General features: G+C 45.7%; 1 protein-coding gene across 7 annotated transcripts in view; it reads right to left on the reverse strand.

The window, feature by feature from the left end:
* Window positions 1–2,722: 2,722 nt before the first annotated feature.
* ASPA (aspartoacylase) overlaps window positions 2,723–20,909 on the reverse strand; it is a 34,370-nt gene continuing 16,183 nt past the window's right edge. For 4 of the 7 annotated variants that reach the window (XM_037732695.1, XM_037732696.1, XM_037732694.1 and 1 more), the window contains 2 exons: window positions 17,110–17,219; window positions 12,060–12,578 (listed from right to left, as the gene is read on the reverse strand). In XM_037732695.1, coding sequence (XP_037588623.1) covers window positions 12,381–12,578; window positions 17,110–17,219 — 308 coding nt within the window. In that variant the 3' untranslated portion in view covers window positions 12,060–12,380. Of the gene's footprint in view, window positions 2,810–3,229; window positions 3,243–12,059; window positions 12,579–17,109; window positions 17,220–20,909 lie in introns of those variants that run through there. The other 3 variants (XM_017512219.2, XM_037732698.1, XM_037732697.1) reach the window with 3 other exon arrangements.

Genomic DNA, 20,909 nt, shown 5'->3' on the forward strand with positions numbered 1-20,909 from the left:
GAACCATGGGTCCATCAGGACATCTGAAAAATTCCGTGATTGACATTTCAGTAATTTCAGGGAAGGCGTTTTCCAGGGATGGGCTCTCCCAGGCTCAGATAGTGCCTTTGGCTGCAAATGCCCCGTTAGCTAAACATTTCCTCAGGAAAATTTCCTTATTCTAGACATTATGTGATGTATCTGTTTGGAATTCAGGCTGCTTAGCCTTCTTCCCGGGGACTTGGGAGAAGCTGCCGGAGGTTGTACTGTGAAGTCGTTCAGCTCCTAGAAGGCTCCTGCGTGAGAGAGCCCGGTGTTACTGACGTCCCTTGCCTTCCTCAAGGTGACCTGTGTCCTTTTGCTCTGGGCAGGGCCCGGGTGGATGGGCCAGCGTCTGGGCCTGTAAACTGTACTTGACTTCCGCGTTGATTTACATACTTTTTACTGTGATCTTGGTTCCTCACACAGAATTCTCACCCCATCCCCTTGAATGTGCTGGATCCTTGTAAATTCTAATTTAATGACTTGTTCTTAGTGTGTATGTGTGTCAAACTCTGTGTTCAAGAAAGAAATCATAAAAAGAGTAAGAACATTTTTGTGCCATTGAAGAAATGGTGTTCTGATTTCTAATAAATATTTATTTTGCTTGTTACAGCCACACTTTATCCTTGCCTTAGGTGTACCAATGTGCAGACTGACTAGGACCCCTAGAGGGTTGCTAACAAGGGTGGGTAAAGGGAAGGCCAGTTTTGGGCCTGAAGCATTATCATTGGCTCTGGCTCAGGAGCAGAGCCAGCAAGCCAGAAGACATGTCACCTTTGTACATGTTTGCATCTCAGAGTGCGTTCACATCAGGGAGCCAAGCCAGAAGACATGTCACCTTTGTACGTTGTTTCCATCTCAGAGTGTGTTCGCATCAGGGAGCCCATCTGAACCACTCAGCAGCTCTGGAAGCAGTTTGAGTAAAAGGAGACTCAGGGTTGAAGTATGTGTTCACAGATTCACAGCCACAAGCTGTCAGTGGTTCAGGCCACGAAACGCCTCAGAGAGTGCCCTATCAGCTCCTGCACAGCAAAAGAAACTACCGTCAGAGTGAATGGGCAACCTACAGAATGGGAGAAAATTTTTGCAATCTACCCATCTGACAAATGTCTCATATCCAGAATATACAAGTAACATAAACATGTTTACAAGAAGAAAACAACCCCGTCAAAAAGTGGGCAAAGGTTATGAACAGACACTTCTCAAAAGAAGATATTTTTATGTGGCCAACAAACATATGAGAAAAAGCTCAACATCATCTAATTTGCATTAGAGAAATGCAGATCAAAACTATAATGAGATACCGTCTCACACCAGTCAGAATGGCGATGATTAAAAAGTCATGGAACAATAGATGCTGGAGAGGCTGTGGAAAAATAGGTACACTTTTACACGGTTGGTGGGAATGTAAATTAGTTCAACCATTGTGGAAGACAGTGTGGTGATTCCTTAAGGATCTAGAACCAGAAATACCATTTGACCCAGCAATCCCATTACTGAGTATACACCCAAAGGAATATAAATCATTCTACTATAAAGACATATGCATACATATATTTATTGCAGGACTATTTACAATAGCAAAGACATGGAACCAACCCAAATGCCCATCAATGATATGCTGGATAAAGAAAATGTGGTACATATACACCATGGAATATTATGCAGCCATATAAAGGAATGAGGTCATGTCCTTTGTGGTGATATGGATGAAGCTGGAAACCATCATCCTCAGCAAACTAACACAGGAACAGAAAACCACACCCCACATGTTCTCAATTGTAAGTGAGAGTTGAACATGGAGAACATATGGACAAATAGGGGAACAACACACACCAGGGCCTGTTGGGGGTTGGGAGGTTGGGGGACGGAACTTAGGGGACAGGCCAAAAGGTGCAGGAAGCTGCCATGGCACATGTATACCTATGCAACAAATGTGCCTGTTCCACACAAGTATCCCATTTTTTTTTAGAAGAAATAAATAAAAAGGTAAGAGTGCTTGATCTATCATGCCTGTTGTCTGTCAACTTATTTCAGGTGAACATAAACCCATGGTTCTACCTGGAGAACCGAAGGTGTAAATCTCACAGGATTTTCATGAGGAGGCAGTGAGATAATGGATAGGAAAGAGCTGACATTGTGACTGTCATTACTGCCTATCAGCCTAATTCGGAGGTATATGCAGCTCTTCATTCCTCTGAGTTATTTCGTAAGGATGGCAGTTCTCAAGTTGAGTGCCAAGTCTTCAGTGCTTGTCTTGGCAGGCTGTGGAGCTTGCAACCACTTTATTAATAAGTGAAATACTGTATTTGGTGAATTCGTTACTTAATTCAGATGATTCCCAGAATAGCTTCCTTCGCTGGGCTGTATCTTGTTGACTGGCAGCAAAACAGGAACTGCACGTGATTCGCATCCTACCTTATATAGGCATTAGTCCAAAGTCTAGAAATGTGCCATCCATGGGAATATGTTGGGTGGACTGATAGAAAAAGAGTAGAGTATATTTCTGGGAACGAGCTGCCAAGATCAATAGGTTTGACCATCTTTATGATTCTTGATACTGTGAAAAACTACTTCCCCAAAGCGTTTCATTAATCTGTACAGCCTTTGAGATTGTATGCTACGCTATTTACAAAGCTCTGTTGGTCACCTTGGTGATTGTTTTGTAGGAGACAGAGAGAATGACATGCAAAGTTCACCACGCTTTTTCCTGGCTGGAGGATTCAGCTTCTCTGAAGTTTAGTTAGTCCTGTAGCAAGAGCTACCATTTTTCTTGCTGTACCAGCAACCTCTCTGTCAATAATGTTGTACTGGATGGAGCGTAGAAAGTTAGCACCAAGACAAAAGTATGTCAGATTTCAGGGTCATTTATTATGCCGGCGACCACAGAGGACTCAAGTCTCTCCAACCTGTGGCTCCGAGCTCAGGGGGACCGGGAGTTTTAAGCTGAAAAACCACATCCTGGATTTGGGACCAAGAACCGGATGAGGGGATGCAGGGCAAGCAACTTTTCAGCACTTTCTGATGAGCAAAGGCAAGCACTTCTGGCAGTTACTGATAAGTAAAGGCAAGCAACTTTACAGAAGCCAAGGTCAGCAGTTATTGCGAGGAGAATGGGGCCGTCGTTAAAACTTATTTTTGGAAAATAGCTTTGTCTTGTACAAAATAGCATTTCTCAAGTTCTAACTCTAAGCCAGCCATATCACAATAACAGCAAAGTTCTGCAGAAAGGAAGGGATTCAGTCCAGCTCTAAAAATGTATCTCACCTATATGTGTGAAGATTTAGAACCAGTTCAACAAAAAAGGACTATGAAGTATGTGCAATGATAGATGATGCAAATATCAGCGAGACAATTTCTTCCATTTAAGGCGGCGGTAGGAGGGAGAAGGAAATGAGCGTTTATCAAGTGCCATGCTTTTTCCATACAGTGTCTCATTTAATGTGTATAGCAACCCTGATTACTGTCCAGCTGTCCTATTTCTTTCATCAGTTTTGTTTTATTTTTTAAAATCATCGTATTTTGTTATTTCAAAACCATCACACTTCTTAAACCTGTGGCCTCACCGCTTCCGTTTCCATAGCTTGGAAGGCGGAAGTTGGAAACACCTTCAGCTTCTAACCACCAAACCTGTGAATGAATTTATTTGAGCCCACATTCCTAAGCTTCGGATGCCTCCTTCCCTCCCCCCCCCCTCCCTCCCTCCCCTCTCCCTCCCCCCCTCCCGCCCTCCCTTCTTTCGTCATTCTCTCTTTTTCCCTCCTCCTTTCCTCCTTCCTTCCTTTCTTTCTTCTCTCTTTTCTCTCTCTCTTGTTCTCCTTCCTTCCTTTTCTGTCTTTCTCTCTTTCTTTCTTTTTTGTTTTCTTTTTTTGAGACAGTCTTGCTCTGTCGCCCAGGCTGGAGTGTAGTGGCATGATCTCAGCTCACTGCAACCTCCGTCTTCCTGCTTCAAGCAATTCTCCTGCCTCAGCTTCCCGAGTAGCTGCCACCACACCCGGCTAATTTTTGTATTTTTAGTAGAGATGTGGTTTCACCATGTTGGTCAGGCTGGTCTCGAACTCTTGAGCTCAGGTGATTCACCTGCTTCGGCTTCCCAAAGTGTTGGGATTACAGGTGTGAGCCACCACGTGTGGTCCTGCCTTTCACTCAGAGCAAGCAAACTGCCTGGAGACCTCTCACCATGCCCTTGAGCGTTCTTCTGTTTCAAGACTGTGAAAGTTATTCTTTCCCTTAATAGATGTAGTTTCTAAAAATGAACTTTTTCTGTTAAACACTTACTCTATCTGCAGCTAATGGAGCTCTAGTATTTTTTTTCTCCTCTTAATTATACTGCATGAATCCCCCACAGACCTCAGTTTTTGGGTTGACTTTGTTTACTAGTCAAGTTCCTGTTCTTTTCCCTGGTGGAATGGAGGAAACTTTAATTCTGCTTTTGCTTTGGTGGGATGGAAGCCTCTGGGCTGTGCCACTGACTTTGACTTTGCGGTGTGTGCAGGGCCTCCCTGGAGCCTCGCACTGTGGAACTCACCAAGCCCGATGGGTGGCCCTGGGCGAAGTCCCCTCTGAGTGAGCCTCTCCGTCACTGGCTCCGGAGGCATTCAGGAGCTGCTGTCTGCCAAGTTCTAGATGAGGGTTTCTGGAGTGTCTGCTTTAGGAACAGGCTTACAAACGTCTCCACGGGTAGATTATAAGCCTCTTGAAGGCAGTATGTGTGGGAAGTATAGAGATATTTAAAAAGCGGCCAGACGTGATGGCTTATGTCTGTAATCCCAGCACTTTGGGAGGCAGAGATGGGTGGATCACCTGAGGTTGCGTGTTCGAGACCAGCCTGGCCAACATGATGAAACCCTGTCTCTACTAAAAATACAAAAATTAGCCAGGTGTAATGGTGGGTGCCTGTAATCCCAGCTACCCGGGAGGCTGAGGCAGGAGAATCGCTGAAATCTGGGAGGTGGAGGTTACAGTGAGCTGAGATCACGCCACTGCACTCCAGCCTGGGTGACAGAGTCTCAAAAAAAAAAAAAAAAAAAAAAAAAAAAAAAAAAAAAAGCACTGGGAGCCCCCTAAGCAATTATTTCCCTCTGTCTTTGTTGGATATGCAAATACGGGCCTTTCAGATGCTCCCTGTTCCTGCTGCCCTGGAAGCCCCATGACCTGCACAGGCCTCCCTCCCAGCCTCACAGCCTTGCTCACCCCCAGGGGACTCTCTGGCTCCACTTTTCATTTGCTCTTCCTGTTGGAGCACTGACTGTGCGTGGTTCACCATCCCCACCTCTGTCATCTCTAGTGGCTACCTTGGGGTCACCCTTGTGAGGGAAGTGACAACCCACTCTTCCGAAGAAGCCCTCCCAGAGAGGTTCACACTCATCAGACCAGCTCTCGTTTATCCAGCAAAATATGTTAAGCTCCTTCTGTGCGTTAAGTGCTGCAGATACGGCAAAGAATAAGACAAACGTTATCCCTGCGCTCTTGGAGCTCTTGCAGTTTAATCAAAGAGACAGATAAACACTTCCCCTGCCCGATGTCATAAAGCATCATGGCTGCAGTTTGGGTAACTGCCAGTCTGGCACTGTCAGTGAGCTTGTGTAAGAGTGGTCTAACCTAGCCTGGACCATTTTGTTTTTTTTTGAGACCGAGTTTCACTCTTGTTGCCCAGGCTGGAGTGCAATGGCGCAATCTCGGCTCACTGCAACCTCCACCTTCCAGGTTTAAGCCCTTCTCCTGCCTCTGCCTCCCAAGTAGCTGGGATTACAGGCATCCACCACCACGCCTGGCTAATTTTTTGCATTTTTAGTAGAAACAGCGTTTCACCATGTTAGCCAGGCTGGTCTCAAACTCCTGACCTCAGGTGATCCTCCTGCCCTAGCCTCCCAAAGTGCTGGGAATTACAGGTGTGAGCCACCGTGCTCAGCCGCCTGAGTCACGTTTAAGAGTAGGCATCTCAAGCCTGTAATCCCAGCACTTTGGGAGGCCAACGCGGGTGGATCACGAGGTCAAGAGATCGAGACCATCCTGGTCAGCATGGTGAAACCTCGTCTCTACTAAAACTACAAAAAATTAGCTGGGCATGGTGGCGCACGCCTGTAATCCCAGCTACTCAGGAGGCTGAGGCAGGAGAATTGCCTGAACCCAGGAGACGGAGGTTGCGGTGAGCCGAGATCGCGCCATTGCACTCCAGCCTGGGTAACAAGAGCGAGACTCCGTCTCAAAAAAAAAAAAAAGAGTTCTAGAATGCTGGCCAGGCGCGGTGGCTCAAGCCTGTAATCCCAGCACTTTGGGATTGGTGGATCAGGAGGTCAAGAGATCGAGACCATCCTGGTCAACATGGTGAAACCCCGTCTCTACTAAAAATACAAAAATTAGCCACGCGTGGTGGCGCGTGCCTGTAATCCCAGCTACTCAGGAGGCTGAGGCAGGAGAATTGCCTGAACCCAGGAGACGGAGGTTGCGGTGAGCCGAGATCGCGCTATTGCACTCCAGCCTGGGTAACAAGAGCGAGACTCCGTCTCAAAAAAAAAAAAAAAGAGTTCTAGAATGCTGGCCAGGCGCGGTGGCTCAAGCCTGTAATCCCAGCACTTTGGGAGGCCGAGGCGGGTGGATCACGAGGTCAAGAGATCGAGACCATCCTGGTCAACATGGTGAAACCTCGTCTCTACTAAAACTACAAAAAATTAGCTGGGCATGGTGGCGCACGCCTGTAATCCCAGCTACTCAGGAGGCTGAGGCAGGAGAATTGCCTGAACCCAGGAGACGGAGGTTGCGGTGAGCCGAGATCGCGCCATTGCACTCCAGCCTGGGTAACAAGAGTGAAACTCTGTCTCAAAAAAAAAAAAAAAGACACTGCGAAAGCCCTCAAGATGGGGTGGGGGAGGGGCTGGGTGGCAACTAAGGCAGGGAGAGGAAGACCAGGGAGGGCGCCGTCTATGGAATGAGGATGAGTTGCATTTTAGAGGAGAAACAGGCATCATTAGCTAGAGCGAAGCCTGAGGTTGGGTGGGAGATGGAGGAGAGTGGGAGGGATTCTAGGTGGGGCAGTCCGTCTACCTGAAGGCCTGGAGGGGTAAACGGCAGTTACTGCCCGGAGCGGACGCAGCCCGAAGGGAGATGGGTGTAGAGAGGCATGGGGGCGGGGAGGGCAGTCATGAACGGCCTTTCGTGCCAGGAATTTGAACTTGAATGATTTATTAGGTGCATACTCTGTGCTAGGCATGGAGCTAAGTGCTTACAGGTCTTAGCCCACTTAATCCTCACGGCACCCTATGAAAGGGGCAGTATTATGATGATCATTCCCATTTTATAAATGAGAGAACATGCAAATGCAGATGGTCAGAATGGCGCAGATGCACTCCAGCCTGGGGGACAGAGAAAGACTCCATCTCAAACAAAACCAAAACAAAACAAAAAACAAAACAAAACAAAACTCAGAGTGGCTAAAACCACACAGCAATATGTTATAGATTAAAAATAAACTCACATCTAATTAGAAACGCTAAAGACTTGTAAAAGGGAAACTAATTAGACTTGATAGAAATAACCAACCCTAAAACTGACTGAAATCATAGTAGTACAAATTGTACTTTGTAAATTTTACAACTAACTAAAGTTTGATGGGAGAACAGAGTATTCTTGCCAAAATTTACATCTGGACAAAGCTGACCTAGAAAAGTTGGACTCAGAAATAAAACACAATGGAACATTCACAGTGGGAGAAGGAAGCTTGCTAAAACTTAGGTATAAAAGCTGAAAAATCACATTTTTACTACAGAGTCTGGAAAGAAGAGAGTTTACTCCAATGCAAACAATTTTAGCAAAGTACAATTACAGAAAGAATGCTGAAAAATTTAGAAACGATATGTGCTTTCTAGAGCACTGAATATGGGGTAAAATCGGCTTAGTGGGGTTTACTTAGGACTGAGAATGTCTAAGTATATAATATTTATTATTTATTCATTCCAGATAATGTTAGTATTTTCAGTAAATACATTTGAAACTATGATTATGGATTCCTTGGAGTACAGATCGTGGAATAAAAGCACGCTTTACTGGCTGCTGTGGCCTAAGAGGACAGAGGGAGGGCCCTGCGGGGGCTGGAGAGGGAGGGACAGCGTCCAATCAAAGGTCCTTTGCGGAGAAGGATCATGGGAGGCAGGGGATTTGGGCATTTAGGACACGGCAGGATTTCTTGAAAGACTGCATTTGCAAACCAGAGCTGTGAGTCACATTTCTCTGAGCGTCCACGGCCCGTTACTGACTTTCACCGTCTCTGCTGACAACAGCCGGAGCCCGAAGACCTCCTCACACCTTGCCTGGGAATAAGGGCAGGCACGTTCTTTCAAAACAAGAAGTGACAGCTGTGAAGAATATGCCTCTGCCAAATTTTCCATGTTGGGAAGAAACATTAGCTCCTCAGGGTATGTGGGGTGTCTGGAGGAGGCTCTCTGCTCTGTGAGGTTGGTGCAGAGCCAGTGGGAGAGCCACAGGAGCAATGCTGTGTGGGTTATTGTCTGTTTGTGGACAGAGGACCATTCAGCTCCTTGATATATTCATAATGTCATCTTTACCATGACGCCCTCCTTTCTCTTTCATTTCATCTACAAAACAGCATTTAAAAGTCTCCTCTGGGCTGGGCACTGTGGCTCATACCTGTAATCCCAGAACTTCGGGAAGCTGAGGCGGGCGGATCACGAGGTCAGGAGATCAAGACCATCCTGCCCGATGTGATGAAACCCCATCTCTACTAAAAAACACACAAAAACTGAGCCAGGCATGGTGGCCGGTGCCTATAGTCCCAGGTACTCAGGAAGCTGAGGCAGAGGAATCACTTGAACCCGGGAGGTGGAGGTTGCAGTGAGCCGAGATTGCACCACTGCACTCTAGCCTGGGTGACAGAGCAATACTCTGTCTCAAAACAAAACAAAACAAACAAACAAAAACCCCAAAAATGTTTCCTCTGGATTTCTAAGGAATACTGAAGTTTATAGACTGGATATTTAGCATATTCCATTAACTCAAATATAAAAATTGAAAAAATAGCAAGCCTGCAAAACTAGTTTCTACTAGCACTTATACATTACAGGGATACCACAGAGATATTTCGGCCTTGGCTCCAGATCACCGCAGTAAAACAAATATTATAACAGATGAGTCACACACATTTTTTTGGTTTTCCAGTACATGCAAAAGTTGTGCTCACACTATAGTATATTAAGTAATAGCATTATGTCTAAAAAATGTACATTCCTTCACTAAAAATACTTTATTGCTGAAAAAGCTAATAATCATTTGAGCTTTCAGCAATTCTTTTTGCTGGTGGAGGTCCTTGCCTTGATGATGACTGCTGCCCGATCAGCATGGTGGGTACTGAGGGTTGGGGTGTCCGGGGCAATTTCTTAAAATAAAACACCAATGAAGTTTGCTGCATTGATTGACCCTTCCTTTCATGAAAAAGCTCTCTGTATCATGGGATGCTGTTTGATGGCATTTTACTCACAGTAGAACTCATTTCTTTTTCTCTTTTTTTTTTTGAGACGAAGTCTTGCTCTGTTGCCCAGGCTGGAGTGCAGTGGTGCAATCTTGGCTCACTGCAACTTTTGCCTCCCGGGTTCAAATGATCCTCCTGCCTCAGCCTCCTGAGTAGCTGGAACTACAGGCGTGTGCCACCACACCTGGCTAATATTTTTGTATTTTCAGTAGAGGTGGGGTTTCACCATGTTGGCCAGCCTGGTCTCAAACTCCTGACCTCAGGTGATCTGCCTGCCTTGGCCTCCCAAAGTGCTGGGATGACAGGCATGAGCCAGCCAAACTCATTTTAAAGTAGGAGTCAATCTTCTCAAACCTTGCTACTGCTTTTTCAACCACGTTTATGTAACATTCTAAGTCGTTTGTCATTTCAACAATGTTCACAGCTTCTGCAACAAGAGTAGATTCCATCTCAGGAAACCCCTTTTTTGCTCATTTATAAGAAGCAATTCCTATTCATTCAAGCTTGATCATGAGATTACAGCAATTCAGTTCCATCTTCAGGCTCCACTTCTGATTCTCTTGCTGGCACATCTGCATGACTTCCTTCACTGAAGTCTTGAACTCTTCAAAGTCATCTATGAGAGTTGGAACGAATTTTTTCTAAACTCCTGTTAATGTTGATGCCTTGATCTCCTTCCACAGGTCCTGAATGTTCTTAGTGGCATCAAGAATGCTGAATCCTTTCCAGAGGTTTTCTATTTACTTAGCCCAGATTCATCAGAGGAATCACTATCCATGGCAGCTAGAACCTTATGAAATGTATTTTTCTTTCATTCTTTTCTTTTTTTCTCCCCTCCCCCAGCCTGAAGTATATTTTTGAAATAGTTAAGGTTTGAAAGTCAGAACAACTCCTTGATCCGTGGGCTGCAGCATGGATATTTGTTAGCAGGCATGAAAACAACGCTCATCTCTGCATATCTCCCACAGAGCTCTTGGGTAACCTGGTATATTGTCAATGAGCAGTAATATTTTGAAAGGAATCTTTTTTTTTCCCAAGCAGTAGGTCTCGACAGTGGGCTTAAAATATACGGTAAACCATGCTGTAAACAGATGTGCCGTCATCGAGGCTTTGTTGTTGCATTTATAGAGCTCAGGCAGAGCAGATTTAGCATCAACCTTCAGAGTCCTGGGATTTTTGACATGGTTCATGAGCATTGGCTTTAACTGAAAGTTACCAGCTGTATTAGCTCTTAATAAGAGAGTCAGCCTGTCCTTTGATGCTTTGAAGCCAGGCATTCATTTCTCCTCTCTAGCTAGGAACGTCCTAGATGGCATCTTCTTCCAATAGAAGGCGGTTTCAACTACACTGAAAATGTGTTGTCTAGTGTAGCTGCCCTCCTCAATGACTTTAGCCACAGCTTCTGGATAACCTGCTGCAGCTTCCACATCAGCAAGTCGCTGCCTCACTTTCCACTTGCAGGTTTCGGAGCCGGCTTCTTTTCTTAAACCTTATGAACCAGGCTCTGCCAGCTTCCTGCCGCGTCCACACCTCTCTCAGCCCTCACCGAATTGAAGAGAGTTAGGGCCTTGCTCTGGAATGTGCGTTGGCTTCAGGAAGTGCTGTGGCTGGTGTGATCTTCTATCCAGATCGCTAACACTGTCTCCACATCAGCAATAAGGTAGTTTTGCTTTCTTATCATTTGTGTGTTCACTAGAGTAGAACTTTTCAATTTTCTTCAAGAGCTTTTCCTTTGAATTCACAGCTTGGCTAACTGGGGCAAGAGGCCTAGCTCTCAGCCTGTCTCAGCTTTGACAGGCCTTCCTCACTAAGCTTAATTTCTAGACGTATGACTCCTTCTTTCACTTGAACACATAGAGGCTGTTGTAGAGTTATTAATTATCGTGTCTCAAGGAATAGAGAGGCTGGAGGAGAGGGAGAGAGACGAGGTAATGGCTGGTCAGTAGAGCAGTTAGAACACACACAACATTCACCAAGTTCACAGTCTCATATCGACACCATTCATGGTGCCCACAAACACTTAACAATAGTAACAGCAAAGGCCACCGATCACAGATGACCATAGCGGATATAATAAATAATAAAAAGGTCAGGCCGGGCACGGTGGCTCACGCCTGTAATCCCAGCACTGTGGGAGGCTGAGGTGGGCAGATCATGAGGTCAGAAGGTCGAGACCATCGTGGCCAACGTGGTGAAACCGTGTCTCTACTAAAAATACAAAATTAGCTGGGTGTGGTGGTACATGCCTATAATCCCAGCTACTTGGGAGGTTGAGGCAAGAGAATAGCTTGAACCGGGGAAACATGTTGAAGTGAGCCAATATCGTACCACTGCACTCCAGCCTGGCAATAGAGCTAGACTGCGTCTCAAGGGAAGAAAAAGTTTGGAGTATGATCAAAGCGTGACACAGAGACAAGTGAGCAGAGACGAGAAGTGAGCAGATGCTGTTGGGAAAATGCTGTTAGACTTTCTAGACACAGGGTTGCCACAAACCTTCCATTCGTAAAAAAAATACAGTAACCGTGAAGTTCAATAAAGCAAAGCACCATAAAACAAGTAACTTTATACATACACCTCTATTTCCATGTTATATTCTGAATACAAGGCTGTTTATTGAGAATGTTGAACTACCAAAGTGGTATGTATAATCAACTATACAGAAATAGGAAACACTTCTTTGAATAAGCTACATACTTAAAATATGGTATGTTTAAGATATATTAATTAATTTAATACATTTGCTTGGATGCCTACCGGCTAAGGCACTGTGCTAGGAGCTAGGTGTGCAGTTGAGTAAGGCACAGCCCTGCTCTTGAGGAGCTTACAAACTAGCAGAATGTGTAAGACACGTGTACACGACGAGAGCTAGAAGTCATTTCTAATGTAAAGAGCAGCGAATGCTTTCTGCTTGGAGCGTGAGTTTAGTTGTCTTTGCAAAGGCTTCTTTCTTTTCGTAATATGCGGCCTCATTCACAAACACGGGGTGCACGGTACAGTCTCCGCCCAGTGGGATCGTCTTCCCATCAAGAGTTAAGAACACGGGATCCCCAGGGTGCAGTGGTTTCCAGTCTTGATCCTCTCACGAAACAATCAAAATAAATACATTAGATTTGGCTTTTCTCCTTTAAAAATCTATGTCAGACACTAGACAACTAACACATTATAGTATTCTACTCTTTTAAAAGAGACCCTTGAGAGAGACATCGAGATTCAGGCAAGTGATCTGACTACGCTGAAATTGGGGAATGAATTTTGGCAGTAGTTTCAAGAGTTCCTGCCAGGTGCGGTGGCTCATGCCTGTAATCCCAGCACTTCGGGAGGCTGGATCACGAGGTCAGGAGTTCAAGACCAGCCTGGACAAGATAGTGAAACCTTGTCTCTATTAAAAATACAAAATTAGCCGGGCATGGTGGCAGGTGCCTGTAATCCCAGCTACTCGGGAGACTGAGGACTAGAATTGCTTGAACTCAGGAGGCGAAGGTTGCAGTGAGCTGAGATTGTGCCGCTGCACTCTAGCCTGGGTGACAGAGGGAGACTCTGTCTCAAAAACAAAACAAAACAAAACAAAACAAAACAAAACAAAACAAAACAAAACAAAACAAGTTCCCCTTTAAATTTTCACAATTGGCATATGTAATTAACATTTGCTTCAGCCAGGTGCAGTGGCTCACGTCTGTAATCCCAGCACTTGGGGAGGCTGAGGTGGGTGAATTGCTTGAGCCCAGGAGTTCAAGAGCAGCCTGGGCCACATAGAGATCCTGTCTCTAAAAAAAATACAAAAGATTAGCTGGGTGTGGTGCTGCATGCCTGTAGTCCCAGACACTCAGGAGGCTGAGGTGGGAGGACTGCTTGAGCCCCCAGAGGTCGAGGCTGCAGTGAGCTGTGTTCACACCACTGCATTCCAGCCTGGGTGACAGAGTGAGACTCTGTCTCTAAAAAAATTAAAATTAGTTTGCTTCAATACCAGATTTACCTTGAATGTAGCCAAAGGGATTGACAATATTAAAAGGCAGAACTAAATGCACGTCTATGTAAGTACACATTCGACCTCTTGACAGCTCAAGTTAAAGTCTGTTCAGCAAACTTTGGGACACAGCCATTAAGAATCTTCTGTGTTCAGGACATTCTCCGCTGGGAAACATAAAAATAAGCCGTGCTGAACCTGCATGCAAGGAGGTTCTATTCTGATTGGCGGGAGAAGGTGGTGCTGGGCTGGGGGAAGTCTGAGACGGGTGGGCATATTCCAAATGTGCTCCTACGCTGGGGTAACGACTGAGTTACCTGAAGGGTCCCGTACCGGGAACTTGGACCTTTGAGACCTCAAGCACCAAGGCTGTCACACCACAGGAACCCCGGAACGGTCCTTCTCAAACTTTGATGTGCTTGTGAATCATCTGGGGATTTTGTTTGTTTTTTGAAATGGAACCTCACTCTGTCGCCCAGGCTGGAGTGCAGTGGTACAGTGTGATCTCGGCTCACTGCAGCCTCCACCTCCTGGGTTCAAGCCATCCTCCTGCCTCAGCCTCCTGAGTAGCTGGGACTACAGGCGCACACCACCACACCCAGCTAGTTTTTGTATTTGTAGTAGAAATGGGGTTTTACCATGTTTACCAGGCCGGTCTCAAATGCCTGATCTCAGGTGATCCACCCACCTCAGCCTCCCAAAATGCTGGGATTACAGGCATGAGCCACTGCACCCAGCCTAGGATTTTGCTAAGATGAAGATTCTGGTTCTATAGGTTGGGGGCGGGGGCCTGAGACTCTGCATTTCTGACATTTCCCAGTAGCATCCACATCACCTAGGAGCCTTTTAGAAAGGCAGGATTTCATTATGCACAGCAGACCTGCCACATCCAAATCTTCACATGAATGAGTCCCCAGACATTGACCTGCACAACATGAATGCTGAGAACTGCCACATCACAGAGACTTTTCCCATCCTGGTGGCACATCATAATCACTCAGGATGCCAGATCACATGTACAGGTAGAGGGGCTGGCCCATGGCAGATAAATCAAATCAGAGTCTCAGAGTAGGGCCCAGGCATCCTTATTTTTAAATTTTATTTTAAAATTTACATGCAGTTAAATTCACTCATTTTTCTGTACAGTTCTGTGAGTTTTGACACACAGAACCTACAACCATGCAATCGGGATACATACTTTCTTTTTTTTTTTTGAGATGGAGTCTCGCTCTGTGGCCCAGGCTGGAGCACAGTGGCACGATCTCGGCTCACTGCAACCTCTGCCTCCCAGGTTCAAGTGATTCTCCTGCCTCAGCCTCCGGAGTCGTTGGGATTACAGGCACCTGCCACCATGCCTGGCTAATTTTTTGTGTTTTTAGTAGAGATGTGGTTTCACCACGTTAGCAAGAATGATCTTGAGCTCCTGACCTCATGATCCACCCGCCTCGGCCTCCCAAAATGCTGGGATTACAGGCGTGAACCACCACACCCGGCCGGATACATACGTCTTTTACCCCCTCCTCGAATCTCTCATGCTACCCATTTACAGTGGACTGTTTTCTGTGTTTATTGTTTTTAAGTCCCAGATGATTTACGGGGTGGCTCGGCTGAGAACCACTTTTCTGAACCGGTGGTTTTCAGGCAGAGACTTGCCCCAGAATCACTAAAGGCATGTCTTCAGCACAGACATGACTAGCCCCACCTGCGGAGATTCTGATGTCGTGCTGTGTGCTACATGAAAACCACCTGGTGAATTCAACTGATTCCCTGTCTACACTCAGGAATTAAATCAGAACCTCTGGGAATGGGACTCAGGAATCAGCATTTTAAAAAAGCTCCGCAGGTCATTCTCATGTGGCTTGAGTTTGAGAAGCACTACTTGGCTACTCCAGGCTTTGGGAGGGGGTCCCCTACGTGGGGGTCCCCAAGGAGCATCCCTTACCAAGAATTATCGCTCTTAGGACAAAATCTAGACTCACAACCTGGTCCCGGACTGCGTGTTTTCCAGGCTCTGCCATCCTCCGCTCATCCTGCTCTCCATGGACACAGGTATTCTTGCTGTGCCTCAAGTGCTCCAAGTTTGTCCCAGCCTTGAGGCCTTTCACTTGCCTTCCGCACAGCTGGCTTCTCATCTTCTAGGTTCCAACCTCAGTGGCACCATCTCTGAGATGACACTTTGTGACCACTCCATTGAACTGGAACCCTTTGTTACCCTCTGCTGTATCAGTCTGCCTATTTCTTTTATAGCACTTATTATAGTTCGAAATGATTTGGTTTATGTATTGTTTATTTATTCATGGTGAGTTCTCCTCACCCATTAGCATGGATGCTCCATGAGGAAACTTCCCTATCTTTTTTTCCTGTTGCCCAGGCTGGAGTACAATGGTGCAATCTTGGCTCACTGCAACCTCCGCCTCCTGGGTTCAAGCGATTCTCCTGCCTCAGCCTCCTGAGTAGCTGGGATTACAGGTGCCTGCCACCACACCCAGCCAATTTTTTGTATCTTTGGTAGAGACGGGGTTTCACCATGTTGGCCAGGCTGGTCTCGAACTCCTGATCTCGTGATCTGCCCGCCTTGGCCTCCCAAAGTGCTGGGATTACAAGCGTGAGTCACTGCGCTCGGCCAACCTTCCCTATCTTGAATCTCAGGGCCCAGAACAAGTTTAGTTGTCATTGAAAAACATTTGTTGGAATACTTAACCAATCAATCCCTCCTGCAGATTACTGAGCCATTCCTTATTGTCTATGAAAACAAAGCTATCCTTCCTCACTTTCAAGACCTACCGCTAACCTGGTTCGCCACTGATCTCATTCATCTCACTTCCCAGCCTCCCCAGGATTATTTCTGTACTTCTCAAGAGTATCCTAAAACTTGAAGAATCCCATTTTAGCCTGTCATGACATCAGCACCTTGGCCTCTGTTTCTTGTACTTGGTATTTTTGTCACCAGTGGTGATTTCTTCCTTTCTCTCCCCCAGTCTTTCCCTTTCCTTTAAAACACTGCCTAAGGCTTCTTCTTCTTCCTTTTTTTTTTTTTGAAATGGAGTCTCACTTTGTCACCCAGGCTGGAGTGCAATGGCACAATCTCGGTTCACTGCAACCTCCGCCTCCCAGGTTCAGTCGATTCTCCTTCCTCAGCCTCCTGAGTAGCTGGGATTACAGGTGCTCACCACCGCACCTGCTGAATTTTTGTATTTTTAGTACAGATGGGGTTTCACCATGTTGGTCAGGCTGATCTCGAACTCCTGACCTCATGATCTGTCCGCCTCGGCCTCCCAAAGTGCTGGGATTACAGGTGTAATCTCTACTAAAAATACAAAATTAGCTCGGCATGGTGGCACATGCCTGTAATCCCAGCTACTAGAGAGGCTGAGGCAGGAGAATTGCTTGAATCCAGGAGGTGGAGGTTGCAGTGAGCCGAGATTGTGTCATTGCATCCCAGCCTGGAAAACAAGAATGAAATTCTGTCTCCAAAAAAAAAAAAAGTATTTATTGAGTGACTGTCTGAGCATCTTCCCTACCCTCAGTGTCTTTGAAAGCATCAAATGAGTGAATGTACATCAACTGCTGTATGAACTGTAAACTTCTACTCAAAGATACAGCATTATGATTTTCAACATTTTAAAGAAAGAATAAATGTTACCTGCAGATTAGGATGGATGATAGCAGCAATTTCTCCGTTTTCATTCCTGGGGTAATCCACTTTCTCCATAATTTTATAGACCTCAATGGTACAGGAAGGAAATTCTTTTCCTATGACAAAAACAATATGTATAAATGCCAAGTAAAAAAATCTCTAGTCCGGGGCACAGTGGCTCACCCCTGTCATCCAAGCACTTTGGGAGGCCAAGGCTGGTGGGTCCCTGAGGTCAGGAGTTTGAGACCAGCCTGGCCAACTTGGTGAAACCCCATCTCTACTAAAAATACACAGCCGTGGTGATGGGCGCCTGTAATCTCAGCTACTTAGGAGGCTGAGGCAGAAGAATCTCTTGAACCTGGGAGGTGGAGGTTGCAGTGAGCCGAGATCGTGCCACTGCACTCCAGCCTGGGCAACAAGAGTGAAACTCTATTTCAAAAAAAAAGGAAAATCTCTGGAAAAAGGGAAGTTGATAATGTAAGGAAGAAACAGTAACAACAGTGGTAACAAAATGAAGACAGCGATGGTGAGAACAGATCACGTTTGGTTAAGGATGTTCACAGACAACACTCAGCAAAAGATGTTCTTCAGTGATTCCTGTCGGCTCTCTGTCCACAAACACACTGACGGACAGAGGTAGAAAACAGAACTTAAAAAGCCAGTTTGGGAGAAAAGGGATCTAGGACTGGGAGTCAGGAGACCTGGGCTCTAATCTCCTGGCTCTGTAGTCTTGAACAAGATGCTTAGCTTCTTGAGGCTCACTTTCTTTTCTTTTTTTTTTTTTAGAGACGGGGTTTCACCATATTGGCCAAGCTGGTCTCGAACTCCTGACCTCATGATCCGCCCACCTGGGCCTCCCAAAATGCTGGGATTACAGGTGTGAGCCACTGCACCTGGCCGAGGCTCACTTTCTTTACCTGTCAAATGAAGGTATTGGATTAGCTTATCTTGGAGGGCCCTTTTGGCCACGATATTTTATGACTGCATACATTCAGGAGGAGTTCCAGCTGTGCTTTTTTTTTTCTTTTTGAGACAGTCTTACACTCTTGCTCAGGCTACAGTGCAGTGGCGTGATCTAGGCTCACTGCAACCTCTGCCTCCCGGGTTCACGCAATTCTCCTGTCTCAGCCTCTCAAGTAGCTGGGACTACAGGTACATGCTACCACATCCAGCTAATTTTTCTATTTTTAGTAGAGACAGGGTTTCACCATGTTGGACAAGATGGTCTTGATCTCTTGACCTTGCGATCCGCCTGCCTCAGCCTCCTCAAGTGCTGGGATTACAGGCGTGAGCCACCGTGCCTGGCCTCTTTTTCTTAAATAAGTACATTAAACACTGGGACAGCTCCCAAGCAATGAAATCTTGGGATGCAGGCAGCCTGCCAGTGGTGGAGACCAACTTCCAAAGATGCAGCAACACCAAACAATTCAATTCCCAGAAACTTGGAAAACGAGTAGTTTTCATATATACCAGGCTATCTCTGAGCAAACAGGATGAACTTTTGGTCTAATATAGGGCCCACAGCGTGTTATGGTCACAACTGAAAGGAAAGGCTTCCTTTGCCGTTAGAGCAGAGTTAGAATGCGGATAGCCAGTGATCACTTCTCTATCAGTTAGCTTTTGCTGCATAACATACTATCCCAGATTTGGCAGCTTGAAACAATCGCCTCTTAATTTAGTTCATGATTCTATGGGTTGGTTGGGAAGTTCCTTTGGTCTACACTGGCTTTGTTGATTTCTGATTGTTTCGTTCATGCCTTTGTGGTGAGCTGACAGCTCACTGGGAAGCTGGACCATATGGAATGACCTGACTCTTACGTCTGATGGGCTGTCAGTGGGAGTTGCATGACTGTCTGTGAGGGTGCCTGAGTTTTCCACCTCATCGGCTTCCATCATCCAGCAGGCCAGTGTGGACTGGTGCACATAAAGGTACATGTACACGGCTTCCAAGGGCAGGAAGAGAGCAAGCTGCAACGTGCAAGCGCTTTTCAAGCCTTTTCCGTGGCACAAAACAAGTCACGTGGCCGAGCCAGATAGTCAAGGAGTGGGAAAATAGACTCTATCTCTGAACAGAAGGATATGAAGCCTCACACTGCCAGGATGTGGACGCCGGAAAGGGAAGAATTAAAACCTACCACGCCAAGATGAAGATGGGAACTTAACCAGATCGCATGTCTTTAAACCAGAAAGTTTGATAGGAAGAAAGTAAAAACTGATGGAACACAGAGAAGTATGTTTTTGCTACTTAGAGTTGGAAGGAGGCTTGAGAGCCTAACTTCCATCTATGTTTGAGTATTGTCCATACTGTCCCGGCCACGTAGTCATCTTACTGCTGCATGAACAGCTTCACAAAGTGTGGTCTGTTTCACAGCTGCTCAGCTTTGTTAATAAGAAACTTCTGTCTTGCCAGGCGCAGTGGTGCAGGCCTGTGACCCCAGTGCTTCGGGAAGCCGAGGCTGGCAGATTGCTTCAGCTCAGGGGTTTGAGATCAGCCTGGGCAACATCATGAAACCTCATCTCTACAAAAATCACAAAAATTAGCCGGAGTGGTGGCGCTCGCATGTAGTCCCAGCAACTCAGGAGGCTGGGTGGGAGGACTGCTTGAGCCCATGGGGTTGAGGCTCCAGTGGGCCATGATTGTACCACTGCCCTCCAGCCTGGGCCAGAGAGTGAGACCCTGTCTCAAAAAATAAAAAGAAGAAAAGAGAAAAATTTCTGCCTCTAGTTAACTTTATCTCATTGATTCTCTTCTGCCCTCTGAGTCACAGAAAATATGTCTAATTTCTTTCTAATGTAGACTTTTCTTTCTTTCTTTTCTTTTCTTTTTTTTTTTTGAGATCATCTCACTCTGTCACCCAGGCTGGAGTGCAGTGGCAAGATCTTGGCTCACTGCAACCTCCGCCTCCTGGGTTCAAGTGATTCTCCTGCCTCAGCTTCCAGAGTAGCTGGAATTACAGGCGTGCACCACCACACCCAGCTAATTTTTGCATTTTTAGTAGAGACGAGGTTTCCCCATGTTGCTCAGGCTGGTCTTGAACTCCTGACCTCAAGTGATCTACCTGCCTTGGCCTCCCAAAGTGCAGGGATTGCAGGCATGAGCCAGGAATTACTCTCATTATGGTTTTCAAGCTCTTCGACATTCTCAATGTCTCCTTGGCTAAATTCCTCTTTATAGACGTTTCTCCTGGATTATTTATTTACAGTTCTCCAGTGTTGTTTATTCAAGGCAGAAAAAAGATCATTACCTCCCTTATTCTGGGATTTTTTTTTTTTAAACATAAGAGCAAAACTTTGTCCTTGATGTTGTTAACCTTTAATGTTTGGGTTAAAAAACTGTTAAAGATTGCCAGGACTTCTTGGATCTGCCTTCTAAACCAGGGTGTTTCCCTGCTACCTTCCTGTGACCTGTCATTCAGGTCACCAACTATAATTCTGAGTAGTACAGAGTCAAGGATGAAGCCCTTCTACATACGTCTTGAAACTTTTCACTAGTTGAGTCTGATTCATTTGTCAGCATTCTTTGGATACGGGTGCTCAGTTGAAAATCCAGCAAGCCGGAGAGTCTAAATGAATTGTGGTTGACAATTTTTTAATTGTAGAATCCTTTGTTTAAATGAAATGTTACACAGAAGAGCTACGACATACAGAACAACTCTGGTTGAGGCAGAGATAAGGAGTGAGGTATTCCAGGAACTGGTTTTCTCCACCCTGTGAGAGGATTCTATGGCCCATAATCTGAAAATCATGTTTTCCACCCAGATTTGTGGCCTTCTATCTGAATGTATCACTTCTTTTTTTTTTTTTTT

This window comes from Cebus imitator, unplaced genomic scaffold, assembly GCF_001604975.1.
Source record: "Cebus imitator isolate Cc_AM_T3 unplaced genomic scaffold, Cebus_imitator-1.0 Scaffold464, whole genome shotgun sequence".
Taxonomy (NCBI): domain Eukaryota; kingdom Metazoa; phylum Chordata; class Mammalia; order Primates; family Cebidae; genus Cebus; species Cebus imitator.